Raw genomic sequence first — 24562 nt, 5'->3', positions numbered from 1 at the left:
CCCTACTGTAAGTCTCTAGACCAACACTACTCAAGGCTACATCCAATGTATGTTTTCCAATTTCTGAACCATATTTTGACCATATTCACACGGCGGCTATTTTGCTCTTGTGTCATTGCTCAGGTTATGTTCCTTTCCACCTGAAATGGGTGGTAAGGGACTTCCGGTTTGAGATGTTCGGGTAGACGGCCATTGTAAAGAGCTCCCGGTCAAAGAACAACGAAAAAGGAAGTTAAAATATCTAAAACAAAATAAAGTGACAATTCAATGATATAAGAGAAAAGGAAGGATGAACACGAGAAAAAGCGAAATAAAAGTGACCCCAGAAGAGATACAAACACCGGAGGAAAGTTATCGACACGAGGAGGTGACGCAGGCAAATCAGGCTAGCATGGCGCAAGGCGACAGAGCAGAGGTGCCCACTTGGGTAGAGGAGCTACAAGCTAGCATACAGCCTAGCATCCAAGCTAACACGCAGAACATCCAGAACAATATCGACAGACTCAGGGAAGAATTAAAGAAGGGTCAGGACGAGCTCAGAGAAGATATAAATAAGAGACTCGAGACAATTGATGGAAAACTACAGGAACAAGAGAAAGACGTAAGGATGTTAGAAGAAAGGACAGCTGAAACGGAGGAATGGAATACAGAAATACAAGGAATTCTAATGGCGACGCTCGAACAACAAAACATGTTGAAAGAAAAGCTAACAGACTTGGAGGGGAGGTCACGGAGAAATAATATACGAATATGGGGACTGAGAGAAGGGATAGAAGGAGACTCGATGACCAAATATGTAGACAACCAAAAATCGAAAATAATTAGAAATGTCAGACCTTGACAAGATAGAGATTCAAAGGGTGCACAGGGCCCTAGCGCCGAAGCCACAGATAAACAGACCACAGAGAGCAGTTATAGTTAATTTCTTGAAATTCGAAGTTAAAGAAAACATTCTCAGAGCAGCCTGGCAGACGAAGATGGAGGTGGAGGGGCAGAGGATAACCTTCGACCATGACTATTCAACAGAGGTGGCTGTAAAACGTCGGAGCTATGTTCAGATAAAAAAGACTTTGAAAGAGAAAGGAATCAGATTTCAATCACCAATGACCACGCTGAAGGTCCATTGGAAAGAAGGCGTCAAGGTGTACAACGACGTGCGGGAAGCGACGAGGGACATGAACCGGAGAGGATGGAGGGTGCCGGGAGGAGAAGGAGAGAGACCGACGCTGATGGAGAGGTTGGAGGAGGCGCGCAAATGGACCAGGGTCGAGGGACGAGGACGAGGAGAGGAAGACGGGAAGGTGAAGGAGATCTGAACTGATTCAAAGTAGAACAACTGAGAAGAACGACGAAAAAACACGGGGAAGGGGAGCAGAGATGAGACAAGAGGGGACACGGTGATCCAAGGAAGGATAAGTACACATTGGACTGGTATACATGTGACACACACAATACAAGTAAATGTAAACATGAAAATTACTTATGCAATGAGAAGATGGTAAAGTACATACGAGATAACTATACCAAAAGTTGTAAAAAAGGACATGGAGATTCAAGAGATATATTAGGACGGACATGAAAGAACCATAGGATTACACGTGACACATAATACAAATAGACAGGAACATGAAAGTGACTAATGCAGAGCTTTGACCGGGAGCTCGGAGGTCGCACACAGAACAAGTTGGACATGTATAGTGCGCATTTTTTAGCCACTAGGGGGAGCCCTCTCACTAGGAGAGCCACTACTCCCCACCCGCCAGCGGGGGAAAGAGGGATACGACTGAGTTCCTCTACTACCATGGAAGTACCAGATGTTAATGTTGATGTTAATGTTTATTATGGTTATATGTATGTAAATCAGACAGGGATAGCAGTGGCTACAACCACAAATATTATTTTATGTGACATGGGTAGAACGGGAGAACATTTGGAAAAGAAATATGACACAAGTTAAGGGTATCAAAATGATGTCGCTGAATGTGAATGGTATGAATAATCCGATCAAAAGGAGTAAGGTGATGCCGAAACTTAAGAAAGAAGAGGCGCAGGTTATCTTCTTACAAGAAACACATCTAATATCACAAGAACATGAAAAACTGAAGAGATTCGGGTATGAGATATATGAGGTATTTTACAGTTATTTTAAACAGAACCTTAGAAGAGGAGTAGCTATACTAATTAAGAACACAGTGAAGTTTGAAATGGTCAGGGAAATAAGGGATAAAGAGGGGAGGTATGTAATGGTCAAGGGGAAAATGGAAGGTGGTAACACTAGTGAATGTGTATGCTCCACCAGAAAGTGAGAAATATCTATATGAAACAATCTTTGATATCATAGCGATGGAAGGGGAAGGGGTCCTAATCTGTACAGGTGATTTTAATGTAGTACTGAACTATGACATAGACACGACAAGCACAAAGAAATGGAGGACAAACATTAGCAAATATATGAATATACAAATGGCAGAATGTATGTATGACAGAGAATACACACATTATTCACATCCACACACAACATATTCAAGGATAGACTATTTTCTCATAATAACAGGGGACAGATACAGGGTAGAAGACTGCAGGATAGGGGTAACGGACATATCAGACCATAGCGCAATATATCTGACAGTGAATCTTAAAAGTAGGCGGAGAAATACAGTTTGGAGACTGAACGTAGGACTATTAAATAACAAAGGTCTGGTTAACGAAGTAAAAGGAGACATAATTAGATACAGCGAAGAAAATGATAATGGAGAGGTAGACCAAACATTTTATGGGATGCACTAAAGGTAGTAATACGTGGAAAATTTATAGCAAAGACGGCATTACTCAAGAAGGCCAGAATAGAGACATACCAGAACTTGATAAAGAAACTGAAAGAATTAGAGAAAGAACACCAAAACTCAAAGAACCAAAAGACACTTAGAGAGGTAAAGGACGTTAGAGGAAAGATAAACAAAGAACTGCTGACAGAAATAGAGAAGAAAGCTAGGTACATGAAACAGACATACTATGAAGGAGGACCAAGAGCGACCAGACTTTTAGCTAGACGAATCAGGACACAACAAAAACTGAACACAATACACACAATAAGGGACACGAACACAAGCAAGATACTAAGAGAACCAGCTGAAATAGAGAAGACATTTGAAGAATACTATAAGAAACTATACACGCAACCGATAGCAGCAGGAGAAGAGGAGATAGAGACATTCTTAGAAAAATTTGATCTACCATCGATAGGGAAGGAACAGAACGAAATATTAAACGCAGAGATTACAGAACAGGAAGTGGGGAATGCGATCAGTAAAGCAAAGAACAGTAAGTCACCGGGTAGCGACGGATTCCCCTCTGAATTCTACAAAACATTTAGACAGGAACTGAGCCCCATATTAGAAGCAGCATTCAGACACATGATGAAAGAAGGCACAATGCCACCTTCATGGAAAGAAGCCATAATTACTACAATTCCAAAAGAAGGGAAAAATAGAGAACTATGTAGCAGTTTCAGACCAGTGTCCATACTTAATGTAGAGAAAAGAATCCAAGATACTGAGATGGATAACACACGACAACAAATTCAACCAGGGATAGACGACCATGGGTTCAAAAGATGGGAAAGGGGGGGGATAACAGCAATATGTACAATGATAGAAGGAGGGGAGATGCAGACTCTACAAAAATTTAAAGAAAGATTCAGACTAGAGAATAGAGACCACTTTAGATATTTACAGATTAGAGATTACTATAACAAAGAAATAAAACATGACAGAGACAAAGAACAGAATGGGGTAATTAAGATAATGGTAAAATCATATGAAGGAAGGAAGGGGAGGGTTATATCAGCACTATATCAGGCAATAATGGAGAGTAAGGGAATTACAACCTTGTATATAAAAGAAAAGTGGGAGAAAGAATTAGAAATAGAGATAACAGAGGAGGAATGGTATAACACATGTAAGATACAACAATCAACCACAGGATCAAGGATATGGAGGGAGTTTGGGTGGAAAAACATAATTAGATTCTTTATAACACCAGAAATACAGGGTAATTACATGCCAACACAAAAGCCATGCTGGAGAAAATGTGGGCAAGAAGTAGCGAACCACACACACATATTCTGGGAATGTCAGAAAATAAGAAACTATTGGGAGGAGATAGGAGGGATAATAAATGAAATAGTAGGATATGAAATACTCCAGACAGGTCAAGTACTATACCTAGGGAACTTGTCACAGAAAGAAATTCAGGGAGAAGACAAATATTTGATTAAGATACTATTAGTAGCAGCCAAGAAAGCATTGACTAAACTGTGGTACAGGGTAGAAGCACCGACGAAGGAAAATGGACAGAGATAATAGAGGGGATACAGGAAATGGAGAGAATCACACATATGCTGAGGCTGCAAGAGGAGAAATTTGAGTCAAAATGGGAAAAGTGGGAGGAATATAGGAAGAAAAGGAACAACATCACAGAAGAATGAAAAGGAGACAAGAAAAGAAATTGAAATGTAAATAAACAATGTAAAAATAGAATGGACCGAAGGACCCATGTCATCCTTTTTTCTTTTCTCATTTTTGTCAATCTTCTATTTGTTTTTGTTTTATTTTTAATTTTTGATATTATGTCTTTATAGTTTTGTATGTCGAAATGTATTGTCTATGTTGTTTACAAATCAAAACTGAAAATAAAAATGTAAGTTTAAAATAAAATAAAAGGGTGGTAAGGAACCCCAACCTGAGCATAACATAACAAGAGCAACTGTGTGAATATGGTCAATTGAAGATCGAGGGTACAAACGAAGCAGATGAAAGGTACTGGACATGGCGACCTCTGACCTCTGCTGTGGAGGTTTAATCAAAGACGCTCTAGAAGGAAGAGACACTCCAGGGGTTCTGAAATGGAGAAGGGTGTAACACTGAAGATGGCAGCAACAATGGAAACTACTTGCTACAAAAGAGAAAACGATTAATGGAGTAAAATGTGAGTTTTAAAGATGTTTAAAGGTGAATTAATGACCCACTGGCTGGAGCGTGTGCAGAAGGGGTCAGGTCTTGGTAAGTTGCCGTTATCAAGACGGCGGAGTGAGCAGACTTCTTCGAGAGAGCGAGAGAGAGAGAGAGACGGTGGTATTATGCCAGATGACAACAGCATCACACTAGTTTCTGTACTCAAGGTCGCTGTGTTCACTTTGCTCCTCTTGCTTCTCCTCCACAGATTCCTCAACCAGGCGATGAGAATGTTCGACGCCACCGAGGTCGTCCCCATCAACTTTGTGTTTTTCACTGCCAGCGCCATCATCGCAGGTACGAACCCGATGACCCATAATAACCATTCAATGATATTTATTCCCAACTTCAAGTGCAATATTCATAAGTGTGATTATCTTCCCACGACTGTCTGACACTGTGATTGTTGTATATTCTGTATATTGTATAGTATCGCGACATTAGTATCATTATTGTATAGTATTGTGATATTATGTTTATTTTTTATTACTTGTGTGTAGTGTTATACTGTATTATTATTGTGACAGTTTATTTTTTATGACTTGTGTTTATAGAATCATATTGTATAGTATTGTGAATCGTGATATTATGTTTCTGTTGTATTACTCAGGGATGTGATTTTTCCGTTTTTAACCGGATTTCCGGTTTTTCTGACCTAAAATCATGATAAAAAAATATTCATAAAAAATATATATATATTATTGTCAAATGTTTTTTTATTATAATTTTTTTTTTTATGTTTTGATAATTTTTTCACCTGGTCTAAGTGAAACGCGAAAGCAACATTTATCAGACCTGCTATTCTTGCATAACAGATTTTCATTGGCTATCGATAATGTTAGCAGTTTTGTTGAGGGGCACGAGATGCTGTAAAGACGTCAACACACTAGGAAGCACACTTGCTTTTGTAAAACTGACCAACCAGGGAAGGTTACTTGCAAGTCTGCCACTCAACACTACTCAAGGGAGAGCAAGCATTGTCCAGTTAATGTGAAGCTCTGTAGAAACATCATTTTCAAACTCTCAAGCATGAGGTACAGAAGCCAACCTAGACATAACCAAGACGCTGAGATGGAGAAATGTCACCACCTTCATTCTCAAAATCGACCTGAGAGCAAAAGAGTCCATTAGTCCAACTGCAGCCCTTCGCAGTAGGCAAGACTTCGAGAGGAGGCAGTTTTACAGGTGTTGCACAATCTGGTTGCAAAGAAGAAAAGATAAGGTCCTAACGTTAGTGTTTGAGCCAGGATGACTTGGGAGGGGTCAAGATGACCCCCTTTAAAAAAAATTAGGCGGACACTGATATATATGATTCATTTTCTTTGTCCCTTTCCTCTCCCACCTTCCTCTTCCCTGTGAACAGTTCAATATATACAAATAAAATGTGTTCATTCATTCAAATGGAGTGTTTATAAAAATTAAAAAAAATATCGTTTTGAAAATGTTCAGGTTTTCTTCTTAACACATTCCCTGCCACGCTTCTATCCATCAATGTAGGCTCACTGCCACCAGTCTAAGCCTATGGAGATGTTCACCTTCTTTGCAGGGCTATAACTTTTTAAATTGTTATTGCTAAATTGACATTACTATGGCCCATTCAACATCGATTATCTATCGTTCAGGATGTAGGAACGTTATTCTTTTTCATTCATAGATTCTTCCAAAAATACCTTCTAGAATATAAGTATGTTTTTATCGTTTTCTGCAGTAATTCATAGAACGTGAGTTATAGGCATAAACGCATATATAGATTATCAACTGCCGTTTATTGCCTAGTCCCACTGTATCAGCAGAGGCTGGGTGGCGGAATTATGAATGCCAAGCCGTTTTTGGCGGTCAATGTGTTAAGGCGCAATCACATCCCTGATTACTTGTGTATAGAATAATATTGTATAGTATTGTGATATTATGTTTCTTTTTTATGACTTGTGTGTATATAATCATATTGTATAATATTGTGATATGTTTTTTATTACTTGTGTGTATAGTATCATATTGTAATATTGTTTCTGTTGTATTACTTGTGTATAGTATCATATTGTATAGTATTGTGATATGTTTTTTATTACTTGTGTGTATAGTATCATATTGTATAGTATTATGATATGTTTTTTATTACTTGTGTGTATAGTATCATATTGTATAGTATTGTGATATTATGTTTCTGTTGTATTACTTGTGTGTATAGAATCATATTGTATAGTATTGTGATATGTTTTTTATTACTTGTGTATAGTATCATATTGTATAATATTGTGATATTGTTTCTGTTGTATTACTTGTGTGTATATAATCATGTTGTATAGTATTGTGATATTATGTTTCTTTTTTGTTGTGTGTATAGTATTAGCAAAGTGTATAGCAATTTGCATACAGGCCAAACAGGTCCACTGACGATGCGGTCTCCCAAGTACTGCACAGCACCCTCTCTCACCTTGACCGCCAGAAGGGGGGCTATGTGAGACTGTTGTTCATTGATTACAGCTCAGTGTTCAACACCATAGTCCCCACCAGACTGGTGGACAAGCTGATCGAGCTGGGTCTGAGCTCCGCTCTGAGCGCCTGGATACTGGACTTTCTGAGTGAAAGACCCCAGGCGGTCAGGGTGGGGGGTCAGACCTCCAACACCATCACCCTGAGCATCGGGTCCCCCCAGGGCTGTGTTCTGAGCCCCCTGCTGTACTCACTATACACACACGACTGTGTGGCCAAGTTCAGCTCCAACTCCATAGTGAAGTTTGCGGACGACACGGTGGTGGTGGGGCTGATCTCGGACAACGACGAGAAGGCCTACCGGGAGGAGGTTGAGGTACTGGAACGCTGGTGCCAGGACAACCGCCTGCTCCTGAACATTGGTAAAACCAAGGAGCTGATCGTGGATTTTAGGAGGAGACAGCAGGAGACACACACACCACTGAGGATAAACAGGGCTACCGTGGACAGGGTGAGCAGCTTCAAGTACCTGGGGGTCCACATCTCAGAGGACCTGACATGGACAACACACATAGACTCAGTCGTAAAAAAGGCGAAGCAGCGCCTCTACCACCTGAGACAGTTAAGGAAGTTCAGAGTATCTGGGAAGATACTCCAGTCCTTCTACTCCGGAGCTGTAGAGAGCATCTTGACTGGAAACATCACTGCCTGGTATGGCAACAGCACGGCACAGGACAAGAAGGCCCTACAGAGAGTGGTGCGCTCAGCAGAGCGTACCACGGGTATTGCACTACCAACCCTGCAGGTCCTAGACAACAAGAGGTGCAAATCCAGAGCCTGCAGGATAATGAAAGACCCTCACCACCCCAACAACAGCCTGTTCATGCTGCTGAGGTCAGGCAAACGCCTGCGAGCACCAGTAACGAGGACAGAGAGACTTAGGCTCAGCTTCTTCCCCCAGGCCATCAGAGCCTTGAACACTGAACTCTCCACGCACAAGCACACATGAGCACACACACAACACACACACTGTACACGCTCACACACTAGCAGCCACTTTAACATGAGCACACACACACTCATGCTGCACACGCTCACACTATGGACACTACAGAAGGAAAGATCACTTTAAGAATAGTATAGCTTGAGACAGTGGCGGACTGGGACACAAATTCAGCCCGGGACATTCAGACGCACCAGCCCACACACCGGCCCACGCACCGGCCCCGAAACCGGCCCACACAACGGCCGTTATGAAACACTTGTCCAGTATTAAACAACCCAAGGCTGTGGCTAAGGAGTCAACATCAGGGAGACCAAATCTACACACCGCCCCTAGATGTGCACTCATGCACAGTGCACAGTGCACAGTGCACACACACACACACACACACACACACACACACACACACACACACACACACACACACACACACACACACACACACACACACACACACACACACACACACACACACACACACACACACAGAGACACACACATACATATACCATTACTTCCTGTCATTGGCATATGTTTTTTTTTTTACTAACATCTTAGTGCCTCATTAGCCTAGGGATTAAGGATACATGAAGTATTAACTACACCATAATAATATTGAGGTTTTGATCCATAGAAAAGGTCTGTGCTACACAATTTCAGTTAGATTGGATTTATTGTCCTTTAATTTGGCACTCATGACATTAGTTGCTTGCCGTTTAATCAACATCGAAAGACCCCCCACTTCCTCCCAGACACCCATTCCAAGAGCTTGTTCTCTCTCTCTCTCTCTCTCTCTCTCTCTCTCTCTCTCTCTCTCTCTCTCTCTCTCTCTCTCTCTCTCTCTCTCTCTCTCTCTCTCTCTCTCTCTCTCTCTCTCTCTCTCTCTCTCTCTCTCTCTCTCTCTCTCTCTCTCTCTCTCTCTGTGTGTGTGTGTGTCTCTCTCTCTGTGTCTCTCCCTCTCTCTGTGTGTCTCTCTCTGTGTCTCTCTCTCTGTGTCTCTCTATCTTTCTCTCTCTGTGTGTCTGTCTGTCTGTCTGGACTGGGCTCTCTCTCTCCCCTCAGGGTCAGCTGTGCTGGACTGGGCGCTCTCTCTCCCCTCAGGGTCAGCTGTGCTGGACTGGGCGCTCTCTCTTTCCTCAGAGTCAACTGCATAAGAAGAACATCAGCAAACAATAATAATGGCTTGAATTCATACAGCGTTTTTCAGCCTTTTGAAAACACCCAAAGTAGTAGTAGTAGTAGTAGTAGTAGTAGTAGTAGTAGTAGTAGTAGTAGTAGTAGTAGTAGTAGTAGTAGTAGTAGTAGTAGTAGTTTATTCAGTCATCATCTCACACAATACAATATACACCATCATTTAACAATATTTGATTTTACAGTGACTGAGAAGGTACAGACTGAAGCAATGCTTATATAGCCTATGCCTGTCCTATATTCTTAACAAAAATGTAAAAAAAATTAAGACTCCAAAACAGTATTATAAAAGAAAATAGCAAAGAAAAGCAGTATTATTCACCCTTGTAGTTTTCAAAAATAGCTTTACAAACCATTTTCTTAAAAACCAAAAGCGAATTACTCATTCTTAACTGTATATCAGCATTGTTCCACAAAGCGCTTCACAGAAACCATCAAGCATTCACACTCACACAGTCATACGCTACTGGTGGTCGTGAGCAGCATCAGCAAACACATCTTCCCTGTGGCAGACTGACGGAATCATGTCTGCTATTCAGCGCCAACCACCATCAACAACCTTCATAAATACATTCAACATTAATGGAATAGGCTAACTACCAACTTAGCTGTAGCAGTTAGCTGTTATATGCAATCACATTTGTTTAACTACGGGGTAGTAGTTGACCTAGTTGTTAGCTTAAGCTAGTTAGCTGTGGTTATCTACAAACATGTAGATGAGACTAATCGAGAACATGGCTAACTGTTGGGAATTCTAAGGTACATCTTATTTAAGCATGTAAAATGGCAACTAATCAATTCAATCAATTAGATTACCAATATTATATCAACATGAACATTTGAAAGGGAACATAATAGTATTTTATTTGAGTATTTACTATTATAATATTAGTAGCCAATTAATTTGCAGCCCGTCCTAGGTTCTGATTGGCTCTCTAGGTTAGCACTTTAGCTTCTGATGCTGTGGTGGGCACTAGTCCTAACATTGCTAACTAAACTTTTAGTCAGAGAAAAAACATCACGAGTCACGACTATTTACGTCCACGTGCTGTAAGGAATCAGGAATACGGAAAGCACATTGTCTTGTAATAGAATGACTGAAATCACTGCAAGAACTAGTATAGGCTAGCTAGCCCTCATGAACCGGCACACACCAACAGTAGAATATGCACTAGGCTACTGCACGCACCTGTCATGTTACTGTTGGTTCCTTCCACTTGAACTTCATCATCATTAGCAGCAGCAGCTACTCTAACGCCAGCCCTTCCTCTACTAAACATGTCTGTAATTTTAGAACATTGTTCTGCGTCTTTTATTAGCTATTCTAGCTTTTTCAGCTCCACCCTTTCTTTTTTTGCATTCTCCATTTCTGCGCTTCTAGGCCTACTCGCGGTTGGGAGGAAACGTGAATCTCATTCACTGATGTCTCATGTCTCATTCAAGACTGGCTAACAAAAGCATGTCTTTCACTTAACACCAAGAAAACAGTGTGTATGATGTTCACAAAGTCACCAGTAGAGGTCACTCACTCTAATGTGTTTCTGGGAGAGGCGGAGCTGGACATTGTACATTAATTCAAGTATCTTGGGGTCACATTGGACTCTACATTGACCTTCAAAAAGTAATGTGAAGAAAGTGACAAACACAGTCAAGTTTAACATCGAAAACTTCAGGCAGATCAGGCCCTGCCTGCCAGTTAATGCTGCAAGGATGTTTCTGCATTCAATGATTTTATCACACATCGAGTACTGTTTTATCAACTGGTCTCTTTCATATGTCACTACTCTTACACCAATAGAATTACTCTACAAAAAAGCCATAAAAGTATTTGATAGGAAACCAATTTCATTTCATCACTGTAATGTTTTAGAAAAACATAACATGCTAAGTTTCGAGAATTTCCAAGTTTTCAAATATACTTGCTTCATGTACAAGGTTCTGCATGGACTTGCCCCTCCCCCATTGAATGAGTTCATCCAACAGAAAGCAGACACTGGCATTACCACCAGGGCCATCAGTAGAGGGGACTGTAAGGTGCCTTTTCGGTATACTACCATTGCAAAAACTGTGTTCTCTGTTAAAAGTGGTAACTACTGGAATAGCCTACCAGTTGTGATTAGAGAGTGCCCTACATACTCCATGTTCAAGACCCATCTTAAACTGCATCTTAAGGCAAACCAGAACTGTGATCATTTAGTCTGATTTAGTTTATGCAACTTGTTTATTGTTTTATTGCCGGCCCACACACTGGCCCACACACCGGCCCACATAATGGCCCACACACCGGCACACATACGGCCCACACACTGGCCCACACACTACACCGGCCCACACACTACACCGGCCCACACACTGGCCCACACACTGGCCCACACACCGGCCCACACACTGGCCCACACACCGGCCCACACACCGGCCCACATACTGGCCCACACACTGGCCCACACACCGGCACACACACTGGCCCACACACTGGCCCACACACCGGCACACACACTGGCCCACATTAGTGGCCCACACACCGACTCACACACCGGCCCACACACCGGCCCACATACTGGCCCACACACCGGCCCACACACCGGCCCACATACTGGCCCACACACCGGCACACACACTGGCCCACATTAGTGGCCCACACACCGACTCACACACTGGCCCACACACCGGCCCACAGACTGGCCCACATACTGGCCCACACACCGGCCCACACACCGTCCCACATACTGGCCCACACACCGGCCCACACACTGGCCCACATTAGTGGCCCACACACCGACTCACACACTGGCCCACACACCGGCCCACACACTGGCCCACATTAGTGGCCCACACACCGACTCACACACTGGCCCACACACCGGCCCACACACTGGCCCACATTAGTGGCCCACACACCGACTCACACACTGGCCCACACACTGGCCCACACACTGGCCCACACACCGGCCCACATTAGTGGCCCACACACTGGCCCACACACTGGCCCAAAAAAAAAAGTAAAAAAAAAAAAAAAAATTTAAAAAAAAATTATAATTTTTTTTTTTTTTTTTTTTTGACCAGCCCACTTTGGTTCCGGCCCATCGGGATTCGTCCCGAACGTCCCGATGGCCAGTCCGCCACTGGCTTGAGATCGTATAATATAGCATTGTATAGCAGTGTACATAAAGACCCAATGCCTCATCCGTAGCTAACAGTGTACTGCACTGCCACAGGACCTGTGGCATGCTCTGTAAATAGCTCATGTACAGATACCGATATGCCTACTTTGTTTACTTGTTTATTACACTATGTCGCTCTATTGGTTGGACTCTTATATTATTATGCACATCGTTGCGGGCGAGACCCCCCGCATGTCACTGTATACCTGTATGCCGTGACAAATAAAACTCTTGTATCTATCTTGTATCTTGTAGTATTGTGATATTATGTTTCTTTTTTATTACTTGTGTGTATAGTATCATATTGTATAGTATTGTGATCTTTTTTTTTATTACTTGTATAATATTGTGATATTATGTTTCTTTTTTATTACTTGTGTATATAGAATCATAATTATTGTATAGTATTGTGATGTGTATTTTTTTTTTATTAATTGTGTGAACCAGCACCTTAAATTCGAGACCCTAATCTCATTCTACGCAAGTATAATGACAATAAAGTCTATTCTATTCTATTACTGTTTTAGATGCAAAGCGCCTGTATGACTGGCAATGTCACAAACTCACTCGCTCATTCACTCGAGTCGTCAGTCAGTCAGTCACTCGCTGTGTGGCTCGGGGGGGAGAGCATGTTCTCTCTCGTGAAAGATTTAATAATGAGAGAGAAATCTAGTCATTTCTGGAAGTAAAGGAAAGAGAGAGAGAGAGAGAGAGAGAGAGAGAGAGAGAGAGAGAGAGAGAGAGAGAGAGAGAGAGAGAGAGAGAGAGAGAGACCAAGGACATGCTGCAGAACTGGGAAACAATGGAGATCCATTCCTTACACACAGCAGAGTGAGGCACGAGGCACACAGACAGTCAGGAGGATGATTCACTCCTTAACCGTATCCATCAACCATTTAGGAGTCTCATCCTTAGCAGAAGGCCTATTTATAGCGTCCCGTTGTCATCAGGATCAATAGAAATGTCACTAATTCAGTCTGGAGTAGGTTTCCCAGAAGACTCCTAGTGCCGATGATAGATGTTCCACAGTAATAAGACACTGGGACAGGGATTATAATGTCAGTGCTGCTAAACATGTGGATTAGATTCCATTTAGAGTATTGTCGTCATCATCATCATCATCATCATACAAGTACAGCACAACGAAAATAAGTGTGGCATCCAACCAGAGTGCAAATGTAACAGTAAAGTGCAACAGGTGTGTACAATGTACAGGTGGTTAAACTGGGTACAAAATATACAAATGAGTACTACTGAGTGTAGTGCTAATCAGATGTATGTACAGAGTTGTAGTATTAATATGTACAGTGATATAGGTATAAAGACAGTATGGTAGTAGTCATACTGACCAGATATAGATAGATATAACAGATATGTAAAAGAGTATGTGCAGGTGAATACAGACGGGTGCGGATAGGTATATGCTGCAGCCTAAAGTGCTTCACCTTTCATACAGGACTGCAGCCTAAAGTGCTTCACCTTTCATACAGGACTGCAGCCTAAAGTGCTTCACTGCACCTTTCATACAGGACTGCAGCCTAAACTGATTCACCTTTCATACAGGACTGCAGCCTAAAGTGCTTCACCTTTCATACAGGACTGCAGCCTAAAGTGCTTCACTGCACCTTTCATACAGAACTGCAGCCTAAAGTGATTCACCTTTCATACAGAACTGCAGCCTAAAGTGCTTCACCTTTCATACAGAACTGCAGCCTAAAGTGATTCACCTTTCATACAGGACTGCAGCCTAAAGTGCTTCACCTTTCATACAAAACTGCAGCCTAAAGTGCTTCACCTTTCATACAGGACTGCAGCCTAAAGTGCTTCACCTTTCATACAGGACTGCAGCCTAAAGTGCTTCACCTTTCATACAGGACTGCAGCCTAAAGTGCTTCACTGCACCTTTCATACAGGATTGCAGCCTAAAGTGCTTCACCTTTCATACAGGACTGCAGCCTAAAGTGTTTCACCTTTCATACAGGACTGCAGCCTAAAGTGCTTCACCTTTCATACAGGACTGCAGCCTAAAGTGCTTCACCTTTCATACAGGATTGCAGCCTAAAGTGCTTCACCTTTCATACAGGACTGCAGCCTAAAGTGTTTCACCTTTCATACAGGACTGCAGCCTAAAGTGTTTCACCTTTCATACAGGACTGCAGCCTAAAGTGCTTCACCTTTCATACAGGACTGCAGCCTAAAGTGTTTCACCTTTCATACAGGACTGCAGCCTAAAGTGCTTCACCTTTCATACAGAACTGCAGCCTAAAGTGCTTCACCTTTCATACAGGACTGCAGCCTAAAGTGCTTCACCTTTCATACAGGACTGCAGCCTAAAGTGCTTCACCTTTCATACAGGACTGCAGCCTAAAGTGTTTCACCTTTCATACAGGACTGCAGCCTAAAGTGCTTCACTGCACCTTTCATACAGAACTGCAGCCTAAAGTGCTTCACTGCACCTTTCATACAGGACTGCAGCCTAAAGTGCTTCACTGCACCTTTCATACAGGACTGCAGCCTAAAGTGCTTCACCTTTCATACAGGACTGCAGCCTAAAGTGCTTCACCTTTCATACAGGACTGCAGCCTAAAGTGCTTCACCTTTCATACAGGACTGCAGCCTAAAGTGCTTCACCTTTCATACAGGACTGCAGCCTAAAGTGCTTCACTGCACCTTTCATACAGGATTGCAGCCTAAAGTGCTTCACCTTTCATACAGGACTGCAGCCTAAAGTGCTTCACTGCACCTTTCATACAGGACTGCAGCCTAAAGTGCTTCACTGCACCTTTCATACAGGACTGCAGCTTAAAGTGTTTCACCTTTCATACAGGACTGCAGCCTAAAGTGCTTCACCTTTCATACAGGACTGCAGCCTAAAGTGCTTCACCTTTCATACAGGACTGCAGCCTAAAGTGCTTCACCTTTCATACAGGATTGCAGCCTAAAGTGCTTCACCTTTCATACAGGACTGCAGCCTAAAGTGTTTCACCTTTCATACAGGACTGCAGCCTAAAGTGTTTCACCTTTCATACAGGACTGCAGCCTAAAGTGCTTCACCTTTCATACAGGACTGCAGCCTAAAGTGTTTCACCTTTCATACAGGACTGCAGCTTAAAGTGTTTCACCTTTCATACAAAACTGCAGCCTAAAGTGCTTCACTGCAGTAAAATACAGAATAAAATAAAAGCAATGCAGAGAATAAGAACAAGGGTCAAAAGCGATGCAGATAATACTGACTAACTTTCTTCAAAAAGGTATATTGTAATATTAGCCTCATCCAACATGATTTTTCGTGAGGAAAGCGATCATTTGAAAACTAAAAAGCAACAGATATAAATACTTGTATGCGCTGTATGTAACGACCTATAACGTGTCGTCTCTCATTCCGCAGGGATAGTGTTTTATCAGGAATTTGAGGAGTTGTCTGTACTCAACATCTGCATGTTCGTTTTAGGGTGAGTGCTCTTCAATAATAATAAATATGTATTATGTTAGACAGGTATTTTTAGATTGTAATAATGTTCACTATAACGTTTTTCATTTATATATATTATAATAATACTGAAACAAAGCTTATTTTTTTTTCAGTTGTCTTCTATCGTTCCTCGGAGTGTTCTTGATAGCCAGAAACAGACCAAAGATCAAGCGTGAAGGCCGCGACTTTATCCCAATGGACAAAATCCCCGGTAAGCGAATTCTATTATCCTATTATACCAGTTGCTTCCTAACTCCTAGATCACTTAAACTCCGCCTCGACGGGGCGCCCACGTGGCGAACCATGTAACGCGCTGCATCGCGAAGTGGCCGACCCGGGTTCGATTCCCGGACCCGGCGTCCTTTGCCGAATGTCTTCCCCTCTCTCTCTCTCTCTCTCTCTACCAGACTGCCCGGTAGTAAAAACAAAACAAAAAATCTACCAAAAACATAATTAAAGAAACTCCGCTTCGACTGCCTGGCTGTTTCCTAACTCCTAGATCACTTAAACTCTGCCTCGACTGCCTGGCTGTTTCCTAACTCCTAGATCACTTAAACTCCGCCTCGACTGCCTGGCTGTTTCCTAACTCCTAGATCACTTAAACTCCGCCTCGACTGCCTGGCTGTTTCCTAACTCCTAGATCACTTAAACTCCGCCTCGACTGCCTGGCTGTTTCCTAACTCCTAGATCACTTAAACTCTGCCTCGACTGCCTGGCTGTTTCCTAACTCCTAGATCACTTAAACTCCGCCTCGACTGCCTGGCTGTTTCCTAACTCCTAGATCACTTAAACTCCGCCTCGACTGCCTGGCTGTTTCCTAACTCCTAGATCACTTAAACTCCGCCTCGACTGCCTGGCTGTTTCCTAACTCCTAGATCACTTAAACTCTGCCTCGACTGCCTGGCTCTGGGGGCTTTGTGCCCAATAAAATATGCACTTTATCAAAGCTTTGATCCCGCTGGTTTTAACAGGGTTCCCACAGACGTTGCAAAACAAAATTTAAGGACTTTCAAGTACTTTTCCAAGCACTTTTTCATTTGAAAAGGGCATTTAAAAGGATACAATTCACTTTTAAATGCAGTTTTTTTTTTTTTTTTTTTTTTAAATCGGATCCAATATTTATGGCTTAAAACCAATTTCCGACAATTAGTTACTTTAAAAAAAAATTATATTTCTTGATTCAGAAGAATTTTATCATGGATGAACAAAACTCAATGCAAATGGTTGATTTGAATTTCAATTACTTTTTAAGCACATCGTTAAAAGATTTGCTGTTTTCAAGGAATTCCAGGCCTTGACGTTTTTTTTTGTAAAAAAAATCAAGCACTTCAAGGACCTTGAACCCTGTTTTAAGGAGAACCTGCCAGGCTGCACCGCGCCGCGTTCGGTCCGTTCACTAGCGCGTGGCGACCTATGGGGAGTGCCGGCGGCTGGCTGCACCCCTGACCCCGTCTAACGAGCTGCTCTCTTCCGCTCCACAGGCCGGAGCAGCACAAGCCAGGTCCAGCCGGAGGCCGAGATCAGCCCGTACGGAGCGCTGGCGGCCAAACTCTGGTGCAACAAAGGCGCCCGAGCGGAAGACTCGTAGGAGCGACTCCATCTTTTGTTGGAACTGTATCTGGACAGTGACCCACATATATATATATATTGTTTTTCTTTCCTCCATATTCGTGACACAATGACCAGACTGTTGCAGAGGTAAAGACTTGTCATTAAGTTATATGTAACTTATATGTTGTATATGTATGTAACTTCGGTGCCAGGGCCAGAGGGGTCGCTATTATTATCAAGAGAGGTGTGTCATTTGATCATGTGTGCACAATCGCGGATCCAAATGGTAGATTTGTAATTGTATCAGGGACACTTAATTGTGTTCCTGTAACATTGATAAACGTGTATGGTCGACATTTTGACAGTTCTGAATAGAATTCCTGACGTCGGTAATACAAATATTATATTGGGTGGCGACTTCAATTGTATAATTGACCCTGTGTTGGATCAAAAGTCATCAAAGGTATCCGTGAACAGCAAAGCCAGTGAGGTGTTAAAAAGTGCTATGCACAATCTAAATCTGGTTGACATATGGAGGGTACGCAATCCTACCAACAGAGACTATTCTTTTTTTTCTCCAGTTCATAAATCCTATTCTAGGATTGATTTCATGTTGATAGACTCTAAACTGATATCCAGTGTTGTGTCCACACAATACCATACTATCATGATAACATGTCACTGGATGTTAGATTCACTAGACATAGAAATGAACGCACCTGGAGATTTGACAACACAATCTTAATTAAAAGAGAAGAATTTCTTAAAATATATGTCAGCTAGGCTACCTGACATTATAGCCACAAATGATACAGGGGATGTGGATGACTCGACACTGTGGGAAGCTATCAAGGCAGTGCTTAGAGCCGAGGTAGCATCATATCATACGTGGCAGGTAGGAGAAAACAAATGTCAAAAAGACTAGTGGAGTTGGATGATTCTGTGTCTCAACTCGGTTCTCAACAGAGGTGCCGCAGAGAGCTGCCAGGGGTGCCTTGAGATAATAAAAAAAAATTGGATTACAGAAAATTATCACTAAAGTGCTATCTGTTGCAGCTGCACTGTTTTCCATGAAAATACCATATTTGGATAAGTTTGACCATTTCTCAAAATCTGAAAATCATTATGAAACTTGGTGTTAACAAAACACAGAAAAGGATCACCAAGTTACCCTGGATAAAAAAAAAATTTACAGACAACATTGAGACAAAGCTTCCTGCCACATCTCCATCCAAACTCTTGGAAGAACTCATTGAAATCTCATCTGATACCACCTGGAGAGCTAGTTTCAGAGTGCAGCAGTTACGGTGTTGATACCATTCAGCACCACATATCTGTGTGAAGCTGGCTTTTCATCCATGACAGCTCTGAAAACAAAATGTAGGGCCAAGTTGAGCCTTGAGGATGACATGCGTGTTGCCTTGTCAAAGATCTCCCCGCGTATTGACCGTATTATTAGCCAGCAGCAGCAGACCTCGCATTGAGCTAGAAATGTCCACTGAGTGAACGAGTGCTTATTTTCTGTATTTATTTATATTTTTTAAGAAATGGTAACTTGGTGATCCTTTTCTGTATTTAAAAAAAATACATGATTTTCAGTTTTTGAGAAATGGTCAAACTTATCCAAATATGGTATTTTTATGGAGAACAGTGCAGCTGCAACAGATAGTACTTTAGTGATCCTTTTCTGTATTTAAAAAAAATACATGATTTTCAGTTTGAGAAATGGTCACACTTATCCAAATATGCTATTTTTATGGAAAAGTGTGCAGCTGCAACAGATAGCACTTTAGTGATAATTTTCTGTAATTTTATTTAAAGAAATATGCTATTTGATTTACTACTACAAGCAGTGTAATGTCAACAGTACTAGCCATTTAGACCTGAAACACCTGTTAATAATGCATTATATAGCCTGCATATACACACAAATGTGTTTCCCGGTTTCTTAAATAAACATTATTTTGAAAGCAAGCACTTTTGTCATCATTGTAGCAAAAAAGACAGGACCGGAAAAGTCTATCGTATGTAGGGGTGCCCTGGAATATTTTATTGAACACAGGGGTGCCTTGGCAGGAGAAAGGTTGAGAACCCCACAGGGTCTCTGCGGATCCCGACATCCTGAATTCTATAGTCTCTCAAAGACATGAGTACAATACTATTTTATCTGCACGGGTCAATAAGCAATTGAATATGAAACGGATACAATTTGAAATAGGTGACAAACCTCAGAAACTGCTGGTACGTCAATTAAGACAGGCGCAAGCTTCCAGACACAGGCACTGTTCTTACAGACCCTAAAGAGATAAATGTACGTTTTATGGAGTTCTATTCAAAACTGTATACATCAAATGGCAACCATGACATTGATGCTATTAAGGCATTTCTCTCTGAATTAAACCTACCTCAGCTTGATGGCGAGGCAGGAGCTGCACTGGAAAGGGACATCTCCATAGGAGAAATAGTAGAGGCAATTACAGAATTCCCGAACAATAAAGCACCTGGCCCTGACGGCTTTACTGCAGAATTCTACAAGCACTACTCTAAGGAACTAGCTCCGCTGCTGCTTCGCATGTTTAAGCATGCCGCATCGGATGGTAGACTTCCTCAAACGCTGTATAATGCAAATATTTCATTAATTTTTAAAAAGGGCAGAGATGAGCTAGAACCATCATCCTACAGACCTGTGTCACTGATTCCAATTGAAACAAAGCTGCTTAGCAAGATTCTGGCAAAGCGGTTAAAAGTCCACATTCAGAAGATAGTGCACCCGGATCAAACGGGCTTTATTCCTAATAGACATATCTATTACAACTTAAGACATTTATTCAATATACTTTATACGAAACACAATACAGAGACAGTTGTGCTTTCAGTGGATGCTCAGAAGGCCTTCGATCAGGTCGAGTGGCCATATATGTATGTGACCCTAGAGGCATTTGGTTTCGGGAAGGTATTTATTGACTGGATACGGATTTTGTATGCTCATCCCACAGCAAGTGTAGTTACTAACCAGGATATTTCTTCTCAGTTTCCACTATACCGTGGGACAAGGCAAGGAGATCCATGCTCTCCTTATCTTTTCGATTTAGTCATAGAAACACTAGCTACAAAAATTCGACAACATCCTAGAATATCACCTGTCTCCTTTAACCCTTTCACTGCCACACGACAAAGGGTTAACCCTTTCACTACCACACTACAGAAGTAGTGAAAGGGGGGCAGCTGGGTGGCCCAGCGGTCTAAGCGCTCGTCACCAACGTGTGAGACACTGGTATCGAATCCGGCTGTCAGCGTTGCCTCCGGCTTGGGCCGGCCGTCATACTGGCTCAATTGGCAGAGTCAGCGGGAGGGGAGTCGATGGGTGGGTCCGGGTCGTTGTAAACAGCGACTCCAGGGGCGTATCTAGACCCAGCACTCTACTGGGGCACAGGGGGGCACAGACGTATATGAAGCGGGCATGCGTGACATTTTTTTTTGCCGGTTTTGGCCGGTTTTTGGGCGAAAAAGGGTGGATTTTTTAACTATTTCTTTTTTTACTTTATTTCGGTTTTAGGGTTAGGTTAGGGTTATGTTATTTAATTATTTTGGGGAGCCAGCCCCCCAAACTCCTGAAATGCATAGAAATCTATGAAATAAATAAAACAATCTGACATTTATATTAAAAAGAGCTAGCCCCCCAAACCCCTAAAATACATAGAAATCTATGCATTTTGGAACAGTTACTATATATATAGTCAAGAAAGCATTTAGTCATACTTAAAGTTTAAAGTGCTTTACTTGCATTGAACATTGCATTGAACATTGAACATTGAGGAGACATCATTAGAAAGCACAATGTATGTTTCCATAGTTACGCAGATGACACACAATTGTACATCTCCGCTGAACCAAATGATCACACAGCTATAAACTCCATTTCCGCCTGTCTCTTAGCAATAAACAAATGGATGACGAACAACTTCCTAAAATTAAATGAGGGCAAAACTGAAATCCTACTAGTCGGTCTTATAACAAAAAGAGAAATGTTACAGAGCAATATGGGGCAACTTACTCCTTGGATCAAACCCGAAGTTACAAGTAAGTAACCTACACTGGCTTCCGGTAACATTTAGAATTGATTTCAAGGTCCTCCTCCTTATATACAAAGTATAAACATTGCGATCATCTACTACTGGGCTATTGAAGGTTCCAAGCCACAGTCTAAAGAAAATCGGGGATGCAGCCTTTGCGAACTATGCACCAAAGTTATGGAACACACTACCTACCTGTATGGACATTAGGGAAGCTAGATCTCTTAATATTTTCAGAAATAAGCTAAAAACGTACCTCTTCACCATAGCCTTCTAATACACCCCAATGTTGATGGTACTGTAGCACTATTTTACTCTGGCCATTCTATTGCATAATTTTACTATCTATTCTACTATTCTATTATTGCACTGTATTATTGGTGTGCAAACCAGTCAACTTACAAAAAAGAGCCTGTTGGAGGATTTCAACAAGATAAATGCGACAACAATGCAAAATATTTCACTATAATATTTCAAAGCGAAGTAAAAAATATTATAATAATTATTTGATCATGTTAAATAATCATTTGATCATGTTAAAAAAGGGAAAATAAAAAACATTTGTAAAAAAATAATTAAAAATAAAATAAATTATCAGTGGGGCACAGATGATCATCAGTAGGGCACGTGCCCTAATGATAGTGGTCTAAATACGCCGATGAGCGACTCCTACAGGTCGGTCATGGCGCCTGCACAGCAAGGGAAGGAACTGGTGAAGGTAATGTGAGCCTCCCACACGTTACACCTCGCCAATGAGAATCCGCGCTGGCAGGTGAAAAGATGTGGCTGGCTGACTCCGCATGTATCGGAGGGGACATGCGATACATTCTTCAACCCTCCCTACGACCGACCAGTGGGGGGCACATGCGAGCAACGATCAAGACAGGGGAGGGGGGAATTGGCACGACTAAATTGGGATGGGAGAAAAACTGAAAAAGTGGATACATTTTTTTTTTAAGTAGTGAAAGGATTAACCGCCTGTAGTGTGATAGTAAAGGGTTAACCGTCTGTAGTGTGGTAATGGAAGGGTTAACCTGCTGTCGTGCGGTGGTGAAAGGGTTAACCGTCTGTAGTGTGGTAGTGAAAGGTTAACCTTCTGTAGTGTGGCAGTGAAAAGGTTAACCGTCTGTAGTGTGATAGTAAAGGGTTAACCTTCTGTAGTGTGGTAGTGAAAGGGTTAACCCTTTGGTAGTGTGGCAGTGAAAGGGTTATTATTATTATTTTGATTATCTTTTTCCCCCTCCTTCTTTTTTCCGATTTTTCTCCCATCCCACTGTTAGTTGTTATGCCAATTCCCAACCCCCTTCCTGGTTGTTGCGCACACTCCCCCCTACTGTCGGTCCGAGAGGCCGGAGACTGTCACATGCTTTCCTGCGACGTATGTGCAGCCAGCCGGCAGCCAGCCTGGCAGCTCAGATTCTCACTGGGAGAGTGTAACGTGTGGGAGTTCGCACTACCTCTCTCCAGATCCTACCCTCGCTGAGCAGGCGCCCCGACCGAACTGTAGGGGTCGCTGTCCACAACGCCCAGGACCCACCCACGGCTCCCCTCCCCCTAACTCAGCCAAACGAGTTAGGATAGCGATCAGCCCGAGCCAAGGCAATGCTGACTCTCCGGGAGTCGAGACCGCAGCCTCTTGCATTGGTGACGAGCACAATCTCCGCTACGCCACATGACCGCGGCAGTGAAAGGGATAACATTCTGTATTGTCGCAGTGAAAGGGTTAACCCTTTGGTAGTGTGGCAGTGAAAGGGTTAAAGGGCAAAAGCATCATTTATCAATGTATGCAGACGACATTTTGCTATACGCATCTAACCCACAGGAGTCCCTTCCTCCAATTATGGAATTGTTTAATTATTTTGGCTCTCTTTCAGGTTTTCAAATTAATTGGGATAAAAGTGAATTAATGCCAGTACAATTAAATAAGGATAGCTCCTCATTGAACTCTGTCCCCTTTAAGATGACCAAAGATAGATTTACTTACCTAGGAGTGACCGTTACTAAAAAACCTGAACTCCTACTTGAAGAGAATTGGAAATAATCAATTCCAGTATTCATACCACAGCGGTATTCCAAAAGGTTGGACTCGATTATAACCCCCTTTATTTGGCAGGATAAAGCTGCACGTATTAGCAAAAAACACTTATGTAAAAAAAAAATTGAGGGTGGCTTTGGTCTTCCAGACTTCAGATGTTACTACTAGTCTGCACATTTATACAATATGGCTTTCTGGAGAAGTGCTACCCTTACGGAGGGCATGGAGGAGGTCACTCCTGCATGGCTCTCAATGGAGCGAGCAGCCTGTCAGGGAACCTCTCTCCTAGCCCTTTTGAATAGCCCTGTCAAGATAAACAAATCACTATATGGAGGGAATTTTATAGTACACAGCTCCTTGAAGGTATGGAAACAGATTAAAACATACTTGAAAGCTCCAAATATGTATACAGACACTCCAATCGGTAATAACCATGCCTTTAAGCCATCCACTATGGATCAAGGGTTTGCACAGTGGAAGGTGAAGGGTATAGGGTGCTTGAAGGACTTGTACCAAGGGGGCCAGTTTTTATCATTCGTACAACTGAGGGTCAAATATGATTTACCGTCAACAAATTTTTTCCGCTATCTACAGATACGGAACTTCGTAAAGGACTCATCTAGATACATGG

General features: G+C 42.1%; 1 protein-coding gene across 1 annotated transcript in view; it reads left to right on the top strand.

Moving 5' to 3' along the window:
• nipal2 (NIPA like domain containing 2) overlaps positions 1-19936 on the top strand; it is a 109089-nt gene extending 89153 nt beyond the window's left edge. The window contains 4 exon segments of the mRNA XM_084335991.1: positions 5221-5309; positions 16189-16252; positions 16386-16483; positions 17754-19936. Coding sequence (XP_084192117.1) covers positions 5221-5309; positions 16189-16252; positions 16386-16483; positions 17754-17860 — 358 coding nt within the window. The 3' untranslated portion in view covers positions 17861-19936.
• Positions 19937-24562: the final 4626 nt, after the last annotated feature.

The sequence above is a fragment of the Notolepis coatsorum genome, assembly GCF_963971535.1.
Source record: "Notolepis coatsorum genome assembly, chromosome: 19".
Taxonomy (NCBI): Eukaryota; Metazoa; Chordata; class Actinopteri; order Aulopiformes; family Paralepididae; genus Notolepis; species Notolepis coatsorum.
Note: the sequence above shows the minus strand (reverse complement) of the source record. Positions and strands in the feature narration are given on the sequence as shown.